Source organism: Stegodyphus dumicola, chromosome 8, assembly GCF_044657685.1.
Source record: "Stegodyphus dumicola isolate Sdum_Otavi_A_Nest chromosome 8, ASM4465768v1".
Taxonomy (NCBI): domain Eukaryota; kingdom Metazoa; phylum Arthropoda; class Arachnida; order Araneae; family Eresidae; genus Stegodyphus; species Stegodyphus dumicola.
Window position 1 is genome coordinate 62,489,099 of NC_140775.1, and position 27,196 is coordinate 62,516,294.

The 27,196-nt window shown below is 31.7% G+C and overlaps 1 protein-coding gene across 6 annotated transcripts in view; it reads right to left on the bottom strand.

The window, feature by feature from the left end:
* LOC118199880 (extracellular matrix organizing protein FRAS1-like) overlaps positions 1-27,196 on the bottom strand; it is a 284,180-nt gene that overhangs the window by 212,536 nt on the left and 44,448 nt on the right. For all 6 annotated transcript variants that reach the window (XR_015042588.1, XR_015042590.1, XM_085821910.1 and 3 more), the window contains exons 9-17: positions 19,273-19,413; positions 17,523-17,666; positions 16,670-16,807; positions 10,408-10,554; positions 10,156-10,314; positions 9,939-10,079; positions 8,221-8,364; positions 5,815-5,973; positions 5,493-5,636 (exon numbers count right to left, since the gene is read on the bottom strand). Coding sequence is in view for 4 of the 6 variants with exons in the window: in XM_085821910.1 (XP_085678036.1) it covers positions 5,493-5,636; positions 5,815-5,973; positions 8,221-8,364; positions 9,939-10,079; positions 10,156-10,314; positions 10,408-10,554; positions 16,670-16,807; positions 17,523-17,666; positions 19,273-19,413 (1,317 nt within the window). In the remaining 2 variants the exon portion in view is untranslated. The remainder of the gene's footprint in view (positions 1-5,492; positions 5,637-5,814; positions 5,974-8,220; positions 8,365-9,938; positions 10,080-10,155; positions 10,315-10,407; positions 10,555-16,669; positions 16,808-17,522; positions 17,667-19,272; positions 19,414-27,196) is intronic.

The following is a 27,196-nucleotide window of genomic DNA, read 5'->3' on the forward strand; positions in this document are numbered from 1 at the left end:
ATTGTTTTGAATCTGTTTTAGAAAACAAAAACAGGTAATGAAAACTTTTACTTGCATTTTATGATTTTTTTTGCAATATTTCTAGCCAGATAAGAGCTTGTAATTCATGTTTATATTAACCAATAAATAGTACTAGGTTTTATTTTATATGCATATGTATTGAAATTCAGCAATAAAATTTTAATAAATTTGAAATGATTTAATGACCATTCAGACAGTTTACATTCTTTAAACAGCGCTTTCTTTGTTTGCATGTTTTCAACATATCCTTTTACTTAAAATCCTAAAACTTATACAGATATCGTATTTTAAATTATATACTTTGTAGAAACAAAGATAGGCTTCGCAAAATAGTGAAAACAAGAATTATTGGAAGTGAAAATATGATTGAGAACATACGTTTTACATAAAAACGTGCTTTCTATTTTTTGCTCAGAAACTAATTGATTAATTGTAAATTCGATCCTTAAAGTTATTAAGAGCTCTCTAATAAATGCAATGAAGCATTTGGGGCAAAAATATTAAAAATTGTAGGAGAAGAAACACTTTTTAATTGTTAAACTTTTCTTCAAAAAATTTAAATTTTAAAAACATTACTATTTTTTCAGCTTAAAATCAAGTTTTCTTCTAAAACCACTTAATATTATTCATACAAAGTAGAAAAAAAAACATCATTTGAAAGGTACTGGGTTCCCTTAAGTTATGTAAGTAAACAGAGTCCACCGCGGAATTTTTTATCTCATAAAGTTGTTGTTAAGATTGTTCTAGAAATATTTGTCTTTAATTAGTCTCCTATGCAAGAACACATTTAGAAAGAGAATTAATCAAAATTTCTAATTCGACTGATGTAGAGGTAACCAAGTTAAGAGTATGTGTGATATGATAAGTTGTTATAAATGAGCACTTTTTTGGTAGCAGGTTTGAGTTTCTGTAGAATTTCTTCTGTTGCCTTCTTTGCTTCACACCGGAACATTAAAATGCGCTCTGATTGTTAAATAAGATAAATATAGTATATTTCTTAAGGGAAGCTTTTTTATGCAAGCTAATATGAAAATGTACTTACGTTATGATTATTGCAAATAAGTAATTATGATAGTTTTGTTTGTAATTTTCATATTCCGCAGCAATTGAAAAATTTCTTAACAGAATAATATTTATGCTCTCATGTTACATACGAGTATCGAACTTGATTTAAAACTGGTAAGGCAGCAGTTTACTTATAATGCAAATTAACTGGATGCAATTTAAAAAAGGTGTAAAAATTTTTGAATTTCCAAAAGAACTCTAATAAATTATGTCCTAAAGCGGCAAACATTGAAAATATAAATTAAAAGGATTAAAAATAAAAAACATCTACTCTCTAATAAGGAACTAGAATAAAGCATTAATAATAAAACATGTAAAAAGGGCATATAATAATAATTCCAATGCAATAAATCAAATGGACTGAAAATGATAGAAACTAAGTAAATCTGTTTATTCCCTACTAGTTTGCATAAATTATTACTTTTAATGATTCTTTTGAAGATTTGCTTGCCCAGTTTTTTCGATCTACTTTGATGCAATCAAAAACACTGCTATAATTTTAATTTTTAAATAAAGGAAGATTTATCTGAACTTAGCTGGCTCCTTGAGAAAGAACTGGGTAAGATTAATCTTTCTTTATTTGATTTTGTTTAAAGTTGTTCTGTTTTATTTCCAATTATCAATTTTCTCAACTTTATTTCACCCTGATTGAAAAATTCTTAAATATATATATATATATTTTTTTATTTTCCAGTCTCAAAATCAAATGAACTTATTGCATTGCAATATTATACTATTATTACATGTCCTCTTTACATGTTTTATTATTAGCTCGAAAAATCAATTTGTCTGGAAGCGCTATTTTGCGTCGTTTCACTTTTCATTCTAGTCTGTTGCCACTTGAAAAAAACGTTAGATACCATTCTTCATATTTAGTCTATCTGTTATTAATTAACAAACTATTAAAAACAATAGATGCTGTTCTTAAGAATATTACAATTATTTTTTAATTTGATTGGTTTAAATAAAAGTTCATTTAATTCACGATTTATCCAATCAAAAACATTAAGCATTTTTATAGACTTACGTTGCATATTTTTTCCCTTTTTAAATATACCGAAGATAAACAATGTTCCCTTGTTAGTCTAGATGCAAATTCATCTAATGCCCTATAAAATATTTGCTATTCCACTTGGGCCACCTCTATCGATAATCTCTACCGATAAATTTTATTAATCTTTAAAAGAGTCCTTTTGGGCAATCATTAGGATCCGAGCCCTTCAGGTTTTCATTTATGCCTTATTCTAGTGTCTAAGCCACAAATTTTAATTTAACAAAAATTAATTTTATTTATGAAAATTTAAATTTTTAATTATATATATACAAAGTCCCTACGTTCATTTTCGCAACCATTAGTTGGTTCCACATACAAATGCTTTAAATAACACAAAGGTTCATGTTTTGACAGTTTTGAATTTAAAGAAATCAATTTTGTAAAAATTACAAAATCTATCTTTATGTATGCTTCTGCAGTCCCGATACTTCTATTTAGAGAAATTATGTATTTGTCATAAAAAATACAAGGTTTGACGCTCATACGACAGAATTTGATGGGCACACTTAATACAAAATTTGGGAATCATACTAAAATGACGTAAACAAAATGAAGAGAGAAATGTTTGCTGTACGTAACTAAAAGTAAAATATAATTTAGTAAAAGCTTTTTGGTGTTAAAATATTTCGTGATGAATATTTCTATGTAAATAATATTGGGGAAAATATTGATGAATATGATTCGTTTTGAAATAGAGATCTTATTTGCGAATCTTAACAGAATTCGCGTTCTGGAAGACACTTCCGTTTTCAACACGTAGCCAACTAGAAGATACTGGAAGCCCGTTTTAGTTTCAGTTTCAGCACGTAGCCAAAGTAGCTAATATTATTTGCATTAATCAAAATTAAAAAATATTTGTACTTGAGTAAATGATTTCGATTAACAAATTATTATTTTAAAATACTAAAATTTTATGAGAATTTTAATAATGCATTTCCAGAACTTTGAAAATTTGCAAATAATTTGTGTGAAAAATTCTTTTGGCATACCAAATGTAACAAAATTATAAATCAAGACATTATTAAACCACAAAAGAATGTCACTGAATTTAGTGACATTCACTTTGTCTAACCAAATGTCTAACCAAAATATGTCTAACCAAAATGTGTCTAACAAAATTTATTAAATTATTATTGTGTTTAGCAAAATTTAGTGAAATTCACTTTAAAGGAGAAAAAAATCAACCTCGAATTATTCTAATTTAATTTTATTTATTTATTAGACGACTCTTCAATGCAAATTGAATCGAAGGAACATGTAAAAATTTATATTTCGTGTTTTATGCAAAATTATTTCTTTAAATTTTAATAATACGAAAAATGAATCTTTGGCATCATTTAGAATATTTTCATAAGTTGGAATATATGTATACAACCAACGGCTGCGAAACTATAAGCTGGTCAAGGACTCTCATGGACACGGTGTGTACATATATATATATAAATGTGTGTGTGTGTGTGTGTAATTTAAAATTAAATAATGAAGTTCTAAAATGGGACTGAAACAAATTTAAAATCAAGCTGAGCTGCTTAAGATTTAAATTAAGAAAAACTCAAAAATACATTAATGCAGTTTTATGTTCACTATGTAATCTCTTTTAATTTAGATATGTTTTTGCTATAAATATATATGCTAAAATTTTATGCACATATATGCATATATATTTAATCACAGATAACTCAGAGGAAATTATTTGTTCTTTCAATATATACAGAATCCAAAGAAAAATCCGCACTTTTTGCTTTTATTTCAGAATGAATGATTTCGGACTGCACATGTTAGATTTATTTCTAGTAAAATATACAAGCTTGTCTGAAAGCTATTGAAGTCTGGAAATCTTCCAAATCTACCAACGCAGAGGCAGAAGAAAAAGATTACACAGAAAATTTTACGCAGTCGTCTGCTTACTATAAATCAACACTCAAGCGTATGGGGTCTTAAAAATCTTAAAGTACGAAGGGTTGGCTATTACACATTCTTGCATAAAAATTGCTTTCAGAAGGCATTGCTTTGATGTAAGTATAGTTATATATGGATTGGATGGATTATTCAATTATGGCAAAGCACACGAGGGCTAACTTCCTAAAGGGAGGGATGCCTTCGTGGATAACTTTCTAAGGGAAAATGGCTCGTATTTACGTTACACATGGGGAAAACCACAAAAACGCCCATGCAGCCAGCCCGTTTCCGGGATTCGAAACTCAGACGGAACTACTAGTGTTCAGCGTCTTTACCACTCGGCCGCTGGTGGGCATAATTATATATTAATTCCTGTCGTATTATAGTAGATAGTATTTCTATTACAGTTAATGATTACTACGCTTGTTCAAAACTTCCTAGATGAGCGGATGTATTAATTCATACGTCTTATTCGCAATCTTCATGCTCAGATTAGGAAAGCAAAAAGAATATCCCAAGAGTGTTAAATTCATAACTGGAAGCTTTTGGAGTCACTTTGATATTCCGATTAAACATATCTGACAAATACAAGACATCATTTCATAAAGGATTTATAAGGATTATTTCACAAAGGATTTAATAATATTTGGACAAATACCGGGCATTTTATCATCCATTCAATAAAAAAAAAAAAGGATCTGTAGGAGTTATATACAGATTTTCTCAAATCTTCTAATAGCTATTACTTTGAGCAAATTTTGGAAAATATGATCGTAAAATGCCAGAAATGAAAGTATGGAGTATATTCTCCTTCTAACTCACAATGCCAGTTTCAACGTAGTTTGCCATCTCAAAGAAAAGAGTAAAACAACCCCACGTCCTCAGTCTGGCAAGCCTAGATATTCGAGTATTCAAATGATTCCAAATATTCTGTTTTGTGGCATGCTTTAGACTTTTAAACTGCGCGTGGAGGTATCAGGGAGGCACATGAATTAAAACTTCAACAAATACGATATAAATTTTTAAAACAGCTAACATTTATCATGCATAACAGCTATTCATTTATTAATTTATTACTAGGCTTATATCAAAGTAATGCCTTTTGATGTTGATTTATATTTACTGACATGTAGAGTGTAATTATTAAGTGTTAAACTTCTTAATGTAACTAAGAACTATATGAAGATCATTGTAATTTAATAATGTCGTACAGCTTTGTAACTGGTCATATTGTTTTTCTCTTTCACTGTAGTTATATTCGATAACTTTCCACTACGGCCTCACAAATATTTTTATTCCATCGGCATGTCAATAAGATAGATAGATTTAAAATTTACATTTTAGAACCATTCATTCCGAAATGAATAAGTTGAAATTTCTCTTTGGACTATGAAAGTTGTTAAATTGATTATACTGTTGCATTTGTCCCGTGTTTAAAAGAGCCATTACGTACCTTGGCAAAGTCCATTTAGAGGAAAATAGCCTAAATGACACTGAGGTTCACAGGAGCCTAAATGAGTCAAAAAATTACCATCCCAGCAAGATGCACAGCTAGTTGCTCCATGCCTTTCACATGTTGCACAGCTTGGGTGGCATTCTGTACATATATATAGATTAAAGTGAGTATGAAACAATAATTTTGTTTCAACACACAAATTTTTGACAAAGCAGTTGCATATAAATTCTAACAAGACTTCAATAATAAATTAAATTTTAGTTAATTCAGTATTTTTAATTACTGAAATATTAGCCAAAACTGGAATTTATAAACTAACCTTGGCAAACATGGTAATTATTTAAATAAAAGTTTGGGTAACATCCTGATGAACATTCTGCATTTAAAATAGACTTTTGCTGGTTTTTGCATTCTAAACATCGCACGCTTTCGTCTTCTGTACTATTCAGCTTGCAATCAGAACAGGTTGGATGACATCCTAAAATAAAACACGTAAGCAAAGGATACGGATAAATAAGACAGTGTAATAAATAACTTGTATTCTTATAACCTAAAATTATTTTTAAAATTTGATAAAAAATTATGATAAACATAATTTTTGTTATGCTCTTAATTAAAATGACTGATGTTCTGCACCTCATTAAATGCTGAATACTTTTGCTAAGGAAAGATATTTGTTATATTATAAAAGTGTATGTGAAAATTATGACGATTCATTTTCTGTAAGTGATTTCTTAATTAGCTTCCGATTAATATCTTATATATCGCTTTGTATTTTTACATTAGATTATCGAATAGTTTCCTGTACAATTACCGAAAAGTTCTAAAAATTAGTCACTGTAGAAAATTTTAAAAACTGGTAAGCATTATAAACAAAAAAATAAATTTTTCATATATATTGTTACAAAATTACACAAATATATAATTATAAAATTTTCCAAATATTATTTATCCGTTAGTTGTTATAGTCGTAGCAGAGGATAGAATTAAAGAGATACAATTATACTATATCTTTGATAGCAGGTATGCTAATTAATTAAGTAGAAATCAACTGAGAAGATAGAATTGAAGAGATATACTTGTACTATATCTTGGATAGCAGATATGCTAATTAATTAAGTAGAAATCAACTGAGATACTTTCAATGTAACTTTGGTAATCATGTGTAATACGCTATTTTTTATTTTTTAATTAATTAATTTTTTCCTCTGTGAGAGATTAGGGAGATATGAAAATCGACACTTCCTCTGTACCTACGGTAATCAAGTACAGTTTTTGTTCACTAACCATCCGTCATCAGTTTAAAGCGATGTATGATATCCAATATAAATGCCCAGTTATATCAACAAAAGGGTGGAATATTTTATGCATATTTCAGTTTTCCACATGCAAAAATATGTAGGTATTTAGAATAGACCCTTCTCATTTAGAGACAGCTGCATTTGCAGCAAATGTACTACATTGAATGTAATTTCTTGAAACTTCATACTTTTTAAAAATTTCTGAAACTTTAATGATTTACTTTGTCTATAAATTTGGTACTGATATTTAGAAGTTTCGCAATTCTCAGAATATCGCTACGTACTCAGAATATCGCTAGGTAAACTGTTATTTTGCCACTAAATTTTACAAATTTTTAATTCAATATCTGCAGGTCTACCAAAGCTGTAGTCAAATTGCGAAAGGTTTCTTGCTTAAATTTTTTAGATTAAAATACAAAAAATTAATTGCATAAATAAATGCAAAGAAACATATATAAATTTATAGTAAACAAATGCACATAAAATTTTACATTAATTTATAACAATATCATGCACATGGAATAAAGTATTCACCAATTTTTAGGAGAATTTAACATTATTCTTAAAATAATACAAAAATATATCTGTGACAAAAATCTAATGAATCAAATCATAATTTATCTTTCCGCGAAAAGTATTTTACATAAAAAATTTGTAAAACGTAAAAAATGTTTCGTAATATAAAGCTTGCATTCCATGAACGTTACCGCTGAATACTGGTAGTTTGAACCCGCTTCGAAGTTTTCTTGGTTTCTGTATGTGTAATATGAATATGACTCAATTCTCTGTAGAAATAGAAAGTTCTCAACACAGACAACTACCTTCTCAGATACCTCTTTTGTACTTTGTCTTACTTAAATCAACCAACCAACATGCAAGATTATGGAGCAGCAGGGAAATATGCATCCTAATGACTAATTCTATTTAATATAAATTCCTCATTCTCGTTGTTTATATTGTTCTTAGTAAGATATTGTGATGAACTGCTAGCATTTGATTTTTCGTTACCATTTTTGTATCTGAGTGTTAAGTAATGAGTCACTTTGCTATTCTGAACAATTAATTAATTAATATTTATTAATTACATAATTAGTTAATAAGTCACATACCAAAATAATACTGACTTGTGCAAACATTTCTAAATGATTTATGAGTGTATTAGTTGAGACAAAATGAATAAAAAATAAATAGATGAATTAAAATGCAATATTTGATAAATTTGACTGCCTAGATTGTAACGTTATTGATGAAAATAATATTGACTATAACTGACAGTGTTAGATCAGTTGGTTTACTCATAGTTTAAAAATTCATTAATAAAAAAAAAATAGCGAATTCTCTGTGCAGTTGCTATGACGTAAAACTTGTTAAATGGGGGAAATATAGACAATCTGCAAAACTTTTCAACGGGTTTATTTTCATACTTTTGCAGGAACCATCCGTATCTTTATATTCTCCTTTTCCACAGGCAGAAATACAGCTTCCATCTTTAAAAACTCTACCGGGTGGACAAGTATAGCATTCATCACTGTTAAACCCATAGCAAGAAGCACATGATGGATGGCACGCTATACAGGAACATTTTAAAATAAATATATACATTAGTATATACAAGGGTAATGAAACTGGAAATTAAAAAAAAAAAATTGTAGTCAAACAAGAATCGCAAGTACTAATATTTTGTGCAAATTGTTTAATAGGGATATTTTTATTGATAAATTGAAAGGATTTCAAATATTGTACTTTGAATCTGTTAGATTCAAAAGCAATTAATATACGAAAGAAGAGCAAAAATATTTATCAGAAAATTTTATTCCAAATAGCCTTTAAATGCTTTATTATATAGATGATTTTTAAACGAAGGAAATGAATACATAAATATATAATAAGAAACACGATTTTGAGAAAATAATGTTGATGTTTGACGAACATAAAATATGTATTTTACTTATGTGATATAGATTTCAGCAAGGTACTATGAGTATATATAGGACATACGTTTTCATAACTATTAAATTTGTGAAAAATAAACAAATTTGTCGTACTTTACTATTACATGTTATATATGTTTACGAGTTTAACGATATAAAATAGGACATAAACTTACTGCAATATTAATTCTTTAAATTTTAGAATTTGAAATTATGTTTCATATGTATTCAAATTTTCAGAAATTAATAAATTGTATTCACATATGTGAAAATAGTTGATAAAACTGCCAACAGTACAAAAAAGACGATAGAAATCATAAAATAGTTGCATTACATTTGTAGAGACATTAGGTATTTTTTGGAAGCAGGAAAAGTGAAAAATAAGCAACACTACGCCGGAAATCGAACCGCGGACCTCTGGAATACGCGCCCAGCGTGCAGGCACCACGAAGGCACGCTAAGAAGGCGGTTGAAATACCTTATATACTTCCTCTCTTAAAGGGCGATTGGGGTTTTAGGGACCCAATCGCCAAATCCTGGGTGTGGAGAATCATCAGCCACCACCCTTTTAGTTCGGGCGCCACTTATAGAGTCGTTCTCTCTTGTTCCACATAAACTAGGTTAGATTCTAAAATAACCTGACGAATTCTCGTTCAGGCGTGAAGAAAACTACCAACTCAGAAGAAGGAGGAAAATAACCCTTTATTAATTCAAATACAGTTAACAGAAAGGCACGGTCTTCGTGCGTTACAAAGGCACCGTCAAACTTGCGGAGCAAACTAAAAACGTAGAATATAATTTAAGTCAAACCTAAAATAAATAGTGCTAGATAGCACTTAAGTTACGTCACACAGGTGGACTCACAAATACCTAACAGGCGTGATGATAAATCCGATATGGCCAAGAGACTTAGCGTAACAACAAAACAACAACGTAACGTGCGCTGGCTAGCGAAAAACACGTTCTGAATAAACTTAGAGATTCACCCATTTAAATATGCACTTCACTTCACTTTAAATTTACATTCTGGCAAGAAAATGTGAGGGGAAGTTGAGAGGTTCAGTACAGGTATTAAACTTTAAATAAATTTGTTATGCAAAATAAGGAAAACCCTACACATTTAGAAGAAAATAACAATTACACTTTTTAATCTTGTGTACAATACAAAAATTCTATTGTTATATCTATACAAGATGAAAATTCTTTCTTACCATAGCAGACTCCTAAATCTTGAAAATAACCGTTTGAACAGTGTGGTACGCATCTACCGTGCTTAAAGAATAAGGAACTATTGCAAGAAGTACATTCAGTATCATTAGGTCCAAAACAGGTTTCACATGTTTCGTGACAAACTAAAAAGAAAGAAGTGTTTTTTTTACAGTGGTAAATTTCTTTTTGCTAAACAGATAGAAACTATGAAAGGTATACCAGTGCAGATTCCTGAATCTAGAAAATATTGAGGAGGACATTCATCCACACAGGGTCCAAAATGAGTTCCGATATAAGGCAGCAAGTAGCCACTTGAACATGATAAACATTTATCTTTAGCAGCTCCTCCTAAACACGTACGACAATCTGGATGGCAAGCTGTAAATATAAAGAAAAAGAACTATAAAATTTAGATACCTTTAAAACTACAGAAAGCATTTGATAAGATAAAAGGAAATAGTAATTTTTTACCTTCGCATATTCCAGCACCGAGATCTCCAAAGTACCCTTGTCCGCAAGCCCAAACACAGGAATTTTTAAAAAGAAATTGACCAAAGGGGCAGCTACTACACTGGTAAGCTAAAGGTCCGAAGCACTGTTGGCATTCATCATGACAAGCTACAATGGAAAGAGAAATAATAGTTCAAAATTTGCAATGAAACAGCCGTTTTAAATATTGGATTTATTTGAATATCAAGTAATTAATGTTCGCAAACTGAATAATTTAACAATAAAATGCTGCAAAAAATAACTTAAATGTACTCTTCTTAAATTAAATGTAGATTTAGAATTACATATAAATATCATAAATAGATTGTAAACTGTATATAGATGCATAAGATAAATTACATTTATAGTTTTAGACAATTTTCTTAATTTACTAATGAACAATTAATACGTTTGCAGAACGCAAATTGCTTACAATGATAGGCAGAAGATAAATTTTAAAAAGTGTATATGATATTAATTACTCAAAAATTAAGGGACCATATGTTTGTTGTCAGCGCGCATAAATTACAACTAAGTTGATACACTGAGAAATGGCCATCTTATTTTGGAATTCTCTATTAATGGCATTATTTCAGAAAGGCGCCAGTATATAAAAATATTTTGCTTTATAATCATATTCTTGCAAACTGTCATTAACATGTGTTCACTGTTCATACGCGAATGAAATATCGCAAATACAAATGATTCAAAAATATATTTATTTCCGTCATATCTTTTACAGTTCAACATGTATCGCATTTGTTTAATTTTACTTTTCAGTATATTTCAAAGTATTTTCAGCGGTCTGTGTTAGCTTCTAACCAGCATTTTATGTTGACGAATTATACTCAAAATAATTTTAAGCATATTATTGATTTTTATTAAGATGACATTGTGTTAAAAAAAAAATAGCTACCTGCCAATTCATAGAAACTCTCCGGCTAAATGAAGGCGACCAGCCATTAGGCCAGTGGCACCTTTTTTTTATTTTTCTAATATTTACTGAACATTTCGTAATTGTAATGTCTATTTCTACATTAATAAATTATATTCACATATGTGAAAATAGTTGATAAATCTGCCAACAGTACAAAAAAGACGATAGAAATCATAAAATAGTAGCATTACATTTGTAGAGACATTAGGTATTTTTTGGAAGCAGGAAAAGTGAAAAATAAGCAACACTAACCCGGAAATCGAACCGCGGACCTCTGGAATACGCGCCCAGCGTGCAGACCACTACACCACGAAGGCACGCTAAGAAGGCGGTTGAAATACCTTATATACTTCTTCTCTTAAAGGGCGATTGGGGTTTTAGGGACCCAATCGCCAAATCCTGGGTGTGGAGAATCATCAGCCACCACCCTTTTAGTTCGGGCGCCACTTATAGAGTCGTTCTTTTTTGTTCCACATAAACTAGGTTAGATTCTAAAATAACCTGACGAATTCTCGTTCAGGCGTGAAGAAAACTACCAACTCAGAAGAAGGGGGAAAATAACCCTTTATTAATTCAAATACAGTTAACAGAAAGGCACGGTCTTCGTGCGTTACAAAGGCACCGTCAAACTTGCGGAGCAAACTAGAAACGTAGAATATAATTTAAGTCAAACCTAAAATAAATAGTGCTAGGTAGCACTTAAGTTACGTCACACAGGTGGACTCACAAAATTCTAACAGGCGTGATGATAAATCCGATATGGCCAAGAGACTTAGCGTAACACTGCAAGATGGCCAAAATTTGACGATTTTTAGGATCATTTTGTACAAGTGGTCCATCGATAGCAACCTTTCCCTCCATGTACTAATTAATGTAAGTGACTGTAATATTATTCCCATCACCCACAATACTGATCCAAAATATGGACAAATATAAGTTGCTCTTTGAAAGGATTTTTTTCCGATGACTTTTCTCTTTGAGTGGTAATATTTGGCCGCTGAGATCTCCAGGAGTAAACGGGTGAATTACCTCGGTGCTTTCTATTCAAGGAGATATTCAGAACTTCTACAGTATTTAAAATAAGTATATTTCAATTCTAGATTTTAAAAATAAAAAACAGAAGCAGAATTCATAAGAAATATTCTCTTTTATGTTTAAAGGAAACAGAATTTTTTAATTATAATTTTATTCATATAGTTCATTACTGACTTGAAAACAATTTATGGCATTAAGTTAGTCATGTAATTATAACTTAATTAAGGTTTAAAAGGATATCAATAACAATTCTTTTGACTCTTCCGTTTTTGTTGGGTTCTTTAAAAAAAGGGGAAAAAAAAAAAAAAAGATTCTGCTTTAAAATATATAAGTGTTATTTTATGCAATATATACTAAATGAAACACATGGAAAGTGAAATGTATTCTTTCGTTCAAATAACTGAACGAAAAATTTAAATTGTAAGGATATTTTGTGAAATACTTTAAATGAAATATAATTCGCCTTAATGAAACATTGAAAAATTACAGAGCGAGGGACAATAAGAAAGCCTAATATTCAAGCCTAATAAAATATTTTCGGGCCCATATAATATAATAAGCCTAATATAATCGGGCCCAAGGCTTCCAATTTTGCAAAAAGAGCCCTAATTTGGCAGCGATTTTCAGTTTGGTAATAAACCTTTCTGAAATAGTGCTGTTAAAAGAAGACTATCAATTTTTGCTATTCTATAAACTGTAATTCCAAGCTTTTCGGGGCCCACCAGCGGCTGAGCGGTAACGTCGCTGAACACTGGTAGTTCGGTTCGAGGTTCGAATCCGGCGAACGGGCTGGCTGCATGGGCGTTTTCGTGGTTTTCCCCATGTGTAACGTGTATACAAGCCAGTTTCCCTTAGAAAGTCCTCCACGAAGGCATACCTCCCTTAAGGCAGATAGCCCTGGAGTGCTTTGCCGCAATCTAATAAAACCAAACCAAGCTTTTCGATTCCACATAAGTGAGCATTTACTTAAAACTTCAAGTTAAAAATATATGATAGTTCATAAAAACATTAATTTTATCATTTGACATAAGCAGAGGAACGAACTAAATTTCTAAAAATTTCGAAATGTTATCTCAATATTAAACAATTGTTTTACGACATTTTGCATAAAAAATTACATAATCGAACATTTATCGTGAAGTTACATTTAATTACTTTTCCTATACATAAAAATTTTAGAAGAAGCATTTAGTTACTTTTCCTATACATAAAAATGAACAATGTATCCGTTTTGTTTTCTTATTAGTTGCACTACCGCACCTAAAAATGCGCCAATATTTTGTGTTTAATACAAGGCTACTATTAAAGATTCTTTCTGTTTTCAAAATGCTATATATTCAAAAGTCTTGCACGTACAAATATGAGTCTATATTAAAATAATAAGAAACTCACAAAGTTTTCTGCACACTCTTCAAATGTTCTGTGTGCGCCCCGTGGGTCACATGATGCACGTCCAGGGAATATGTGAACTCGTTCCACACATTTTGGAGCGTCATCCTGTCAACAGTAATCATTATAACGTCAATCCGTTCCCTTAGCTTTTCCAATGTTTTTGGCAGTGGAAGTACATAAACAAGAGTGCGAGGTCAAATTCACCAATACGCCCAATTCAGTTCATCATAAGTTCATCTTTGAGGTATCGAAGAACTTGTCGCCTAGACGGTGTAGTTGTTAGGGGAGCCTATTGCTGTACCGTAGGGCCCGGGTTCGAGTCCTGTAGAAGACGCAGCTGTAATTGTCCGTCCCTTCATAAAAGTTAACGGTGACTTACCTGTTAGGTGTTTCCACAGTAAAATAGCTACCGCTTCCGATAGCAGTGGCCAAGCCTAAATCGGCTAAGTGCCGGCCAATGGGGACTATCGAAGAATTTGAATATTTCGATTATGGGGTGTCTTGCCCTGTTGGAAGACAAAATATCTGGAATCCTCGGAAATAATCACAACTGCAAACATATCCATGAAATTTACTCCAGTCACAATCTTAGTATACAAATTTAGTGAGTTTGCGGTTATTTACAAATACCACTCACATCTGTTCGTATAATACTTTTTGAGTATACAGTTTTTTAAATGATGAATCTTTCATAGTAATTCTGTAGTTTGTTTAGTAACTATTGTTTTAGAGGCTACTTGTCTATTAATGTTATGCCTGTAGATAACAGAAATTTAGCGCACTGAATCGTGTATTTTTTTTTAAATTTGTGCTTCGAAGTTCTATTTGTAGTTCTATTAATTTGACGTGATTGTTATTAAAGTAACGGTAATGAACGAAATGTATTCTACTCTGTAGTAAATGGGTCCTTCCCATATTGCACGTCAGAACTATTTTCATAAAATTTCTCTTGGTGAGAAAACGTAATTTCTCTGCACTATAATTCAATTTCTAAGAGCGGTTTTCCTCACAGGACCTATGAATTAAGAGTTTGATATACTGATATCTTGCAGCTTAAGAGTACATATTGGAGAAATGCTTTTCTTGTCCAGATTTTCTTTATTAAAGACGATTGGAAGATATATACCGCCAGTATAGCTAGACCACCTTGATCAAATAAAACGTGGTGATGAATCAGTGGTTCGCTAATTTGGCAAATAGCTCTCCTGTACCTCTTATTTGCCTTACTTAATCCAAATTTCCAAGTCCTTCTTTTTCAAGTTCTGGTCAGTAGTCCGCTACTAATGTGACGCCACGCATTTATCGCGGAGACAATGAATCTAAGTATACATATCAACAATAAGAACTATGCTTTTGTGCAGTCGAGCCTCTGAATAATTGGATTGATGTACTGACATTTAAAGTACATCGACAGTACATCGTACTTTACAACATAGAGAAAAATATTTTGCTTACTTATATAATATAAAAGAAATAGCTTAGTTTATAATACTGTACCAGTATACTAAAAAGTGTAATAAAATCTATATTCAGAGATGGATAAAATAGGAAGAAACATATAATGGAATCTATATTCAAAGATAGATAACATGGGAAGAAACAGCATTTGAGTTTGCTGCTTGAAATGTTTATCACGAATTAAATATTGGAAGTTTATCAAGCAGAGCTCTTTCCTTGAAATAAAATTTAACTGTCGAATTATCAAATCGGTATCCGCATCGCGGAAGAAAACGTTGCGGAGAAAACAATGCAAAGCGAAAACGTGGTGGTAAAAAACATTATGGGAGAAAAGAAAGCAAAGAGAAACATCGCAGTTCTAAAACATCGTAGTACAAAACAGTTTAAAAACATCGTCGTCGAAAATATCGTGGTAAAAAATTAAGCACCTTAAATCATGGCATGACGATAACATCGTACACATGCGCTTTTCAGGTTTTCAAAGCTGTAAATACATTTTCGCGTAGTGATTTGGGAGCCTAAGAAGGAAAGAGAGATATTTTTACTTCTGTATTTCACATTTTTGAATGAACTAATAAATTTTTACTGAAAAATTAAAAAGGAAACTAAAGCATTTAAAAATTGAAAATAAGTAGAAAATTAATCCAACCTATAGCGCTTAATAGGATTTTAAATTTACATAGTTAATTAACAAAGGTCATTAATAAACTAATCTTTTTTTATAAAGCTTTACTCAGAATTTTCATGAAAAACACAGCTTAAAAATGTTTATGAAAAAGAAGTTAAAAAACTGCCTGAGGTTGCTTCTATAAAAATTGCTTAGTTTATTATCAAATTAACTAAGTAATTTTTATAGAGGCAACCTCATTTCTTTCACTTTTGTTAATCTGATAATGTTTAGTTGAAAATTTTATCTTGTTTTGTTTTCGTTTATTCTTAAAGTGTCGTTAACATTTCTTGCGCTTACAAATCTTTATGCGAATATGCATTTACAGCTTTTAAAACCTGAAAAACGCATGAGTGCGATGTTATCATCATGCGATGATTTGTAGGTACTTTATTTTTATCACGATATTTTCGATGATAATGTTTTTAAACTACGAAATTACTGAACCGCTTTATTTTCGGCGAGGATATTGTGTACCAGGATGTTTTAGAAATGTGATGTTTTCTTTTTACTTCCTTTTCTTCCAGGATGTTTTGTACCCCGATGTTTTCGACTTGCGTTGTTTTCTCCGAGACGTTTTCGTCCGCAGTGTTTTCGGCTATAACCATCAAATCACGTTTATTATTATACATTTTTAGACATGTATATATAACTACTTTTCAAATAACGATCTTTGTTTCACAATAATGTAATTAGTATCAGATGAATTTGGTGTGCGAAAAAAAAGGAATAAAAAGAACACTGATAATACTTACGAAGACAGTATGCATCAAGAAATGTGTAATAGCTGGGACTGCAATAAGGTACACACTCGCCTTCTTCTAGGTAAAAGTTTTGCTCACAAAATTGACAAGTGCCATCTTTTAAACATCTTGCACAACTCTCATTGCATGCTGAAAATTTTGAAGGTCAGTTAAATCTTGAAATTCTTTAAATAGAACTAAATTTTTCTGATAGAACATAACATAACTCAATAAAGAATATAAAATCAGAAGATATATGCGTCAAAATTGTTTTTCATATATACGTATTCGCGTAATATTACCAAATAAAAGTACTTTTAGTTAACTGCAAGCAAATTTTTTTTTTTCTTTTTTTTTTTTAGATTAAAAATTTTAACCTATTTCTCCGCATTGCACATTAAGCGAAGACTAATTAACTCTGAATGGAAACTGTTTCAGATATATTATGGAAGATAATAAATTAAAAATTTTTGTTATGTTGTTTTCATTTAGTTTCTAGATTATTAAGTTAAAAATTCGGAAATATTTTATTTCTTCTAAGCAATTTCTATATAAATTCCATTACATCCCTAGTAAAACTCAATCAAATGATTATTAACTGGCATCGTATTATTGCCATTTATTTCATATTTAATAATTTTACACCTAATTTATATCTGCATGTATAAACATTCTGCCAGTGTAAAACAATCTAAAACTAGCAATTTTATATATAGTTTTAAAATGATGGCCCATTTACCCTGTTGTGACTGCTCCATGATGCAATAACTAATCATTTTAGACTCATTTCATAAAGTAGCAAACATATTTGACAGCAAGTATATAATTTTACTAAATTCAAAATTATTAGAAAACTGTTACATACGTAAGCAATAGCTATCTGAAACATAAAAGTGTCCGTAACATTCCTCTACACACTTTCCATCTTGTAAAAGTTGGCCAGTCAGTGCACATGCTGTACAGTTTCCAGCTCCTAGGCCTTGGCATTCAGAGCATGATTCATGACATTCTGTACAATAAAATATTTCATATCTCTTTAATATAGGTTTTATATTAAAATAAATTTCCAAAAATTTTACCAAAACATAAAAATTTTGAACAATCAGCAAAAATGACTATTTTAAACTTATTTTTCATAGATAGTAGAATGATTTTAAGATCTGAACATTTATGCCATATAAATCACAATGTTTGATATAAAATAGTGATTTTGCGTGGTGTAAGTATTCCTATCTTAAAATTCTACCATGTAAAACAAAATTTGTTGAATAAATATGAAACGTAAATTTTAATGAATAAATAATGTATCATGATTGAAATATATCAGCATTTGCTTCTACCCCTGCTAGAGTGTTTGAAATTTAAGTGTTGAATTCAATGTTGAATTTAATGTTGAATTCAATTTAAGTGTTGAATTCAATGTAGGGCATAAACGTTTATAACAAGGTCTATAGTTAGAAAAAAATCTTAAAATAAGGTTTCCCCTTTGCATTCTGAATAGTATTAAGGTATTTAGCAAAAACATCATATTTCTTTATCCGTTGAACAAGCAATTGACTTTTTGAAGAAATTAAAATTTTAAATATGCCTTAGAACAGTAAATTGCCTGCTTTCAGAGGTGTGGTATGTAAGATTATAGAGAAGGAATGCCTCAATAATAAAATTTCGAAAACTGTTTTGAACATCCAAAATGATTCAAATGTTGAATTGCTTAGTATTACCTCACGAGCAGTGACGTTCATGAGATTTTTACTCATAAATGGGAGTGTAGAACCAAGTTAATAGTTGAGTGCAGAACCACAGTGAATGAGTTGATGATAGCAAGAGCGAAGACTGAGACAAGTTGAAGTAAATTCTGAATTTCCCAGTGGTATAATGACGAAGAGGACTGTAAAGCTTAGTAACGAGAGTTCCATGTAATCTGAAATCTACTAGCAGCAAGGAAGGATTAGAGATAGACTTTATATTCATATGGTGTTCATATTTATTGAGCAAATCAGCAAAACCTACAATACCTCAATACATAAAAATGTAAGAATATTTCTTCATACCTTAGTAGGTTTCGATATTTACTCAGTTATCGCATTCAGACTTCGAAAATGTCTTTCTTTTCTTTCAAATTTAGGAGAGACTGAGAAAGAAATTTAAGGAGTTCAGTCACACTGTTTTATCACAAACCTTGTGAGAGCTGGAGATCACAAATCATTTAATCATCTATTATTTTCTTGGTTTGATCCCAAAATAGTTAATTAGAAATTTCCTAAACTGTTATGAGGTATTAGGTAAAATCAGAGCTCCTTTGCACAGCACTAATCGATTAGCCCACTCCTTTTGACCCACATATCGAAGAATTTCTCATTAACATGTTAATCGTACATTCATCAAAATTTACTTTGGTTGACACCTGAATATTTGGATTGGAATTTTGAAATTTTGAACTAATACATATGTAGTCCACTCATTTATTATCGATCACCGTGTATATTTAGTGTTGTTTCTTAGTATCATTATATAAGAAAGGTCATTATGGAGCGCAGAAGTTTACTAATAATGACTAATGTATTAGATATGTAAATAACTAAAGCAAAAGAAAGAAATATACAGAGAGCATTTACCAAGACAATGTCCTTTAGATGGATAAAATCCAGGGCTGCAGATTTTAACACAACGGCCTTTCTCGAGAAGAAAACCTTTTTTGCAACTGAAGCATTGAGAAGTCATATTTCCAAAGCACGTTTTACAAGTTGGAGAGCAATCTGTAAAAAACAAGCATCGGATTTTAAGTTAATTTTATACAAAGAAGATAAAAATATACTGAAAAGAAAAAAAAATATTTTCCTATAATCAGAAAAAAAAAAAAAAAAAAAATCTCCTTGGTACTTTTGAAATAAAAAGCAGCCAATACATATATTGCCTGCTTTTTATTTCAAAAGTACGAAGGAGACTGCCTTTTTAGATAAAATACATATGAAAAATCATTTATTAGTGTAAAGTTTGTAAAGAAGCATTTAGTTTTAAACTCACCAGTTTTTCTCCAGTTACTTAGCTTTTCTATCTTCCCTCATTTCAATTTCCTGCCAGGATGATATTTCAGTTTCACGTATTATGCAAAGAAGGTTAGAAAGATACTATTTCAGCTGGTGTGTGAGTTACTTCAGACAAAGCCTTGTTCTGCCGTTCGGCCCCGTTATTTCGCTGATTTAAGCTTGCTATTTTATGGTTCCGAATATTAATTGCCGATTTGTATACGACGGTAGTAGGGCTAAGAATCAACTCGCGTTGATTATCTCTCTGCAGCTTCGGCTGATTATTTAACTAGCAATTAGTTTTAATTTTGTTTTCTATTTTGAGTTGCAGCGAAAAGTATTGACTAAGTTTGTTAGGACCAGCAATGCCGTCTGTTAATTCCTTCTTAAGTTGGATAAAAGGGTCTTTTCAAGTCTTGTCATTGATACGGTTTGAAGTTGGCGAATAGGCGCTTCACAGTTTAAGTAAAGATCTAGCCAGCAAAATAAAGTTAAATTAGCCAGAATCTTACAAGTTAAATAAATTAAGAGAACAATAAGCATTAACGTTACTCTTATAATTTTTACTTTTGAGAAGCAAGCAAACATCTGTAGTGAACTATTTTACATAGTGTAACATTTCGTACGCATTTTATATATATGGGGGGGATAAGCTTCTTTTTACATCTAAGAATGGCAACGCGCTCACCAACAAGATCACGTGACCGCCTCTCGCATACGAGACGCAAGAGGGAAGCAACGATCGATCGGAGATCATCATTCGCTAAGTGGTGTTCGACCCGAAGGCCTTTACCACTACATGTTTATCAATCCCCTAAGGACCTGTAGAAGTTCGTTAAATTCCAAAAAAAATGGAAAAATCCTGTGCACTTGTAATAAAAGTGCAAAGTCTTCAGTAGTGAAGAAGTTGATCAGGCGTGGTGCCATATATCGGCCAAACATGAAGTCTTCGTTGGATAAGCAATAATAGCAACTAATAACTTTCGCATATCTTTTACACATCATCGTAGATCTGACACGGTATCGTACAGTAAAAATAGAAAATAATATATACAAATCCCAGAAATGTTTTTGCTTTCGTCTGAGGCGAAAGTACCTATATATTAATACTCATAGGGAAGTAGACTGTCACGTGATATACGAATTTAATGATGATAAAGTCAGCAGCCTTTGGTACCGGACAAAGTCCATACTAAGATGAAACAAAATCTAGATTAAATAGTTGAAAATAATAAAATATATACAAGAAACACCATCTAACATAATGATGTATAGTTCTGGGCCGTTTATGCGGCTGTTCGATTATTAGATAGTCGTACTCCCCTATGTTTTTAATAACTTCGTGAGTGGAGGAATCACATTTTTCGTAGAATTTGAATGTAATCTTTAGTAATTCGGCATCTAATGGTAAAATCTTTAGATAATTATGGATGACAGTGTTTCTAACGAACCACGGAGAGTTTGATAGGAATCTGAGAGTTTTACTCTGTAAACCTTGAAGCTCTGCTCTGTTTGAACGTGCAGTAGCTGCCCACGCCGAGCCGGCATATAGAATTATGGGTCGGATTGCCTGTAGATAGAGTATTCTTTTAGTGTTGATATTTATCTTCGAATATTTGCACATTAAAAGATAAATGCTCATTAAGGCACGTTGTGCTTTGTCTCTGATATAATTAACATGAAATTTGAAAGTTAACTTCTGGTGGAGATAAATACCTAGATATTTTACTTGGTGGTCACGTGACACGATTTGTCCGTTCATCGTAATTTCTTCTAAGTCTTGAGGGATATTTCCTTTTTTAAAGTAAATCACTTTTGATTTTTCGGGGTTAATTTTTATTTTCCATCCTTTAAACCAGGGTTAAATGTAATCAATGGCATTCTGCAGTTTATTTCTTGCATGATATTGATTAAGAGAGTGACATAAAAGTGCTGTGTCATCGTGAGAATATTTTCAATATTAGGAAGATCATTAATATATAAATTATAGAGAAGCGGGTAAATTACCGACTCCTGTGGTAAACCCGCGTGAATGTTTCTTGTCGTGGAATAGTTATCTTGAATCTTAACTTGAAAAGTTCTGTTCTTTAAAAAATCAGCGATTAGATGGATGATGGCAGGTGGGAAATTATAGTTCATCACCTTAATGATAAAACCGTGATGCCAAACTTTATCGAAGGCTTTCTCTATGTCCATAAAAATAGCAACTACTTCCTTTTTATTAAAACTCTCACCTATGAATTCCACGATTCAGGCAATCTGCTGAGTCGTTGAGAATCCCTGGCGAAATCCGAATTGATGGTCTTTGATGATGTTAAAAGTGGTGAGTCGAGACTCAACAAGCCTTTTGAAAAGTTTGGCAATCGCAGGCAGAAGACTGATCAGTCTAAAGTTACTTGTGAGATTTCCAACTTTGCCAGGCTTTTTAATGACAGTAAGAATGGCGTGTTTCCAATTTTTTGGGAATTTATTAAGTCTTAAACATGCGTTAAAAATATTTGTAATAAAGACGATGCCTTTCCTTGGGAGACATTGCAGGGCCTTTTTAGTGATATTGTCATATCCAGATGCTTTCTTTGGATTACGTTTCTTTATTAATTTCTGTATTTCTTTGGAAGAAGTCGGGTTGTTTTGATTTTCAGGATCTTTGCTAATCGGTCACGTGATTGATAATATTGATATCATTCGGGTGTGGGAAATTAGTTAAAGTAAACTGTTGTTCATAGTTATCAGCGAAGAGGTTGACAATTTTCTTATGATCGTAAATTTTAGTATTATTATCATATAGAATGGGTACAATATTGGAGGGAGTGCTTCGGAGAGCTTTAGCAACTTTCCACACGGAGTGATCGATGTGCGAAAGATTTTCAATGAAGTTATCCCAGCAATTGCTTCTGTACTCTTGGATAAGTTTTTTGAGGTTTCGATTGGCAGCATTAAATCTTCTTTTGCCTTGGGTGGAGTGGGAACGCTGATAAATTTTTCTTAGTCTATTTTTCTCTGTAATTTTCTGTCTAATATTGTGTGGGAGCGTATAATTAGTCTGTTTTGGAATAAATTTGGCGTGGTTGATGGCTTCGTTGATTTTACTGCTAAGATAGACTGTGGCATCATGAATTTTGCTGCTATTAGTCATTTTAGTGGTAGCAGATATGTTTTCTTCAAGGTGATAAGCATAGTTTTCTCAATTAATGCGACACTTTATAGGCGGAAAACCATGCTTTAAGCCATATAAAGTGAAGCGTACTGGTAGGTGATCTGAAGAAAGTTCATTATCCACTGAGAGAAAAGGTATTTGAGGAACATTGAAGGTAATTAAGATGTCTAATACATCAGAAATGTTTGAGTTTTGATGAAGATGCTGTTTTGATGAAGATGTTGGTTCAGCTGGACCATAAATTTTGATATTAGGGTTATTGTTGATGTAATTATTAACGATAATTCCGTCTGGATTATTTCACCTGGAGTTCCAGCTAACGTGCTTACAATTTAGGTTCCCAACAATAATAGTTGGATAAGTTGAGAATATAGTCAAGATCTTGAGTGTTGAGTCTATTGTTGGGTGGCTTATAAACAGCAATAATGAGATATTCTTTATTATCACTGTTCAAAATACATGCACTTGCTTCAAAGCTCATGAGGAGAAGAGAAAAGATGGTACTGTTTAGACATTTTTTCATGAGAATAGCTGTAACGCCACCACGGTTATGAAGACGGTCAAATCTATAGATGTTGTAGTTGGAAATTTTAAATTTGACATTCGGTTTGAGGTGGGTTTCACTTAATAAAATTATATCAAGACTGTGCTGGTTGATGTAGTTTTGAATTTCAATTTTTTGATTTTTAATACCATTACTATTATAAAACGTAAACTTGGCATAATTAATATGTTGCATGGTATTTGGATTAGCCGTATGGGCGTAATTATTCGTGTTCGTTCTGGATGAATATCTCTAATGTTACTCTCTAGTGCTGCCATTGCAGTCTTGAGCCTGGAGTCGGGGTTAGATGCCTGCTTGTATTGATGGTAAATTTGGTAAATTTCAGTAATGAACCCGATGAACTCTTCAAAGGATTGTTCTTCTGTATCTGTATTTACTGGTTTTCGTTTATTTTTGGAGGATTGGTTTTCGTTTATTTTGGAGGATTGGTTTTCTTTATAATTATTTATTAATTTTTTATTATTCTTAAGCGATGTCCTGTCGTTAACCGTCTTTGGGTTGCTCTGGGTAATCGCCGCATATGATTGCTTGTTCGGGGCAGTGCCCAAATTATGTGATTGGCTGAGAGTAGCTGGGGTCTGTTGAATTCGCTTATTTTGGGAATTTTTTGGTGTTTCGTCTTCATTAGTATTTTCAATATCTGTATTTCCTGGTCTTTCGGGGCATTCCTTACTACAACATGCGACGGAGGACGTGGGCGAAATCCCTCTGCCAGTTGGTTAATTGGTATAGCGCCAGGTCCACCTTTATCTAATTTTGGCCAGAATAATTAGTTGCAATACAGGGTCAAACAAGGGCATAATGCGCATTTACTTATTAGGTTCATTAAGTGGAGTTATTTACGTACATTTATATTGCATTTACCTTATGATACATTTACATTACATTACCTTCAGATCTAAAAGTAAACACTTATAGAGGGCACATGCAATGCACATTGTTTACTGATTGCCTATGTGCACCACCTTTACAGATTCATTACTTATGTTGTTTACATTAATATTACATTTGCATTACATTGAAATTATGTTGCTTTCATAATTAAGACATTTAACAGACATTTACAAAACATATGCACTGCTTTCGTATGCATTTACTTATTAAGTTCATTAAATGGTGCTGTTTACATTTATATTGCATTTACCTTATGATACATTTACATTGCATTACCTTCAAGTCAAAAAAAAAAAAAAAAAAAAAAAAAAAAAAAAAAAAAAAAAAACTTATAGAGGGCGCATGCTATGCACATTGTTTACTGATTGTCTATGTGCACCAACTTTACAAATTCATTACATGGTGCCACAGAAGACACATTTCGCGGGGAATTCTATACCTTTTGAGGGCATTGGAAGGATTTGTGATTCTCGGGGCATTTGAAACATCGGGGAATATTTTTACATGCACGTTGAGTATGCCCGTACCGTTGGCAGTTGAAACACTGCGTCGGTCCGGGTACGAAACCACTTTTACTCTAATATCAGTAATGTGGCGTACATGATTAATTAATTTTCCGGCTTCAGTGCGTGGAGTTTCGACATAAAAACGGGTAGGTTAACAGCTATGCCATCGCGCATGTTCTATATTTGTTTGCATTTTCGTACTGGGATGTTTTGAGATTTAAGTTCTTCTTCACTTCTTTTGGAACTGTGTCATTTGATAATCCTTTTAATATGCTTCTAACCTCTTTGTCAGAGTTCAGTAAAAATGTGTGATATGGAATCTTTCGAGAATCAAGCCTATCCTGAACTTTGCGGTAGTCGTCGGCGGAAAACAGCTTAATGCTGAAGTTTTCGCCTTCTAGCTTTCCTTCAACATTTTCGATGCCTAAATCTTCTTTTATTTCTTTATGTAATTATTTAAAATTTATTTCAGGGTCTGTAATAATAAGTGGTGGAATTTTGCCAGCGTATTTACGTGGTTGTTTAAATCCTGTGTTGCAGTAGTCGTGGTCGTTAATTGCAATAGTCGTGGTGTAACTCGCAGAAGTATCAATTTCAGTGTCTTGTTCCATATTATCTAAGTTTTCTTCGCTATGAAGAGAGTCAAATTTTGATTGAGTTTTCAAGATGGGGAAATCCTCTTCAACCGAGGAGTTACTGTTATTTCGTGTGCGTTTTCTGGGAACCTGTTTCCATTCATCTTTGATTTTAGTGTTTTGTGAAATGGCTATTTTTTCGACTTGTTTTACAAGGCTTTCGGGAGTGTTATAAGTATCATTAAGGGTTTTATGATACTGTTGCCTCAGATTGTTTAGCACAGCTAGATGCTCACTATTTGGTTTGCCGTCAACGAAATTCGCTGAATAATTTGCAATTTGTTTTTTTTTTCCAGGGTAAGAAGTAAGTCCGGATCCTTAAGGTGCGTATCCTTTACCGTTTCCATATCGTCTTCGTAAAAAAGCAATTAAAGAGCGTGAGACGGACTCTCAAACTTAGAATCAGGATGACCAATAACGAACAAATTACAGTTCCAGTTACCAAGCCTAATTAGGCTTAGCATCAAGCGGCACAAAAAACGTTAATTATATAACCAGTTACGCTCAAAATCAAAAATGCTAAGTAACACTAGATGAAGTATCACTTAAATTATACTAAAAACACAAAGTCACAATTCAAATGAACTTAGAAATACAAAATGAAAGCATAAACTGAAGGGCTCAGCAACTTCCAAGCAACATCCATCACGGTCGGCTGTGAATTTTTCTTATGATGTTATTCCGTTTTTATGATGCCATGACTGAATTCTCCTTATGATGTGATTCCTTTGAATAACATATTATTCCGTTTTCATGATGCCATAAACTGACTTTTTTCTTCTTATTTCTTTTTATGTGTTATCTTTGGGTTAATTATGTTAGCGAGTTTTCACCATTAAATTACTAAATATCACTACCGTTGTCATCAATAGGACTGTTTCTAAATACAACTGCATCCTACATATATAAATTTATGGATGCAAGTCAATATTTCAGCTTAGTATAATGCATTTTAAAATATGTTAGAACAATCCTAGGTTTTTTAAGAATGCCTTGCAGCATCGCTAGTAGAAAAAGCATGCGAATTTCATTAGTGTCGTGAGCTTCTGGTATTATTTGCGGGAAGATAGACTCAAACTATTTTGCTGATATAATTTTCCAGCACAGTGATTAGTCGCACTACCATATTTATAAAATTATTGCAAAATAATTATTTCAATAATTTTGGATTTCATAATAATTAAAATATTAATCGACCAATAAACAAAGCCTTATTTCTTTTCTTTCAAATTTAAATGTTAATTTTAGCATACTTGTTGCAGAAAAAAAAATGTGGCTTCAAATTATTCAAATCTAATATCCTTGAGAATTAAAAAAAAATCCAGAAACAAATTATGTTAAATCTTATGTGAAGATGATGACAACAGTTTCGTTCGCAGTATTTTATTTCAGCTGAAAACGTTTTAGAAGTGCAATTAGCTACTACTAGCTTATAAAATGCTCAACAGACTTAAAAATGGAAAAGTAACTATTAAAGTTATCGATTGTGATTTTAATAAAAGATTTTCAATGGAGACAGGAATGAAATCACCAAATATAATGATGTTAAATGCATAACGAATAGAAGTTAAGTTAGATATTTGATGCATTGTGCTGGCCACAAATTTGTCAGCCTGTGACTAATAAAAAAGAGAAATAAATATTGCAGTGCTAGAAAAAGAAAATATTAAAAAATGTATAACAGTAAAATTCATTCATAAAAAATATAATTAAAAGAAATATACTAAGATGTACTAATGGTATTAAGATGCACTAA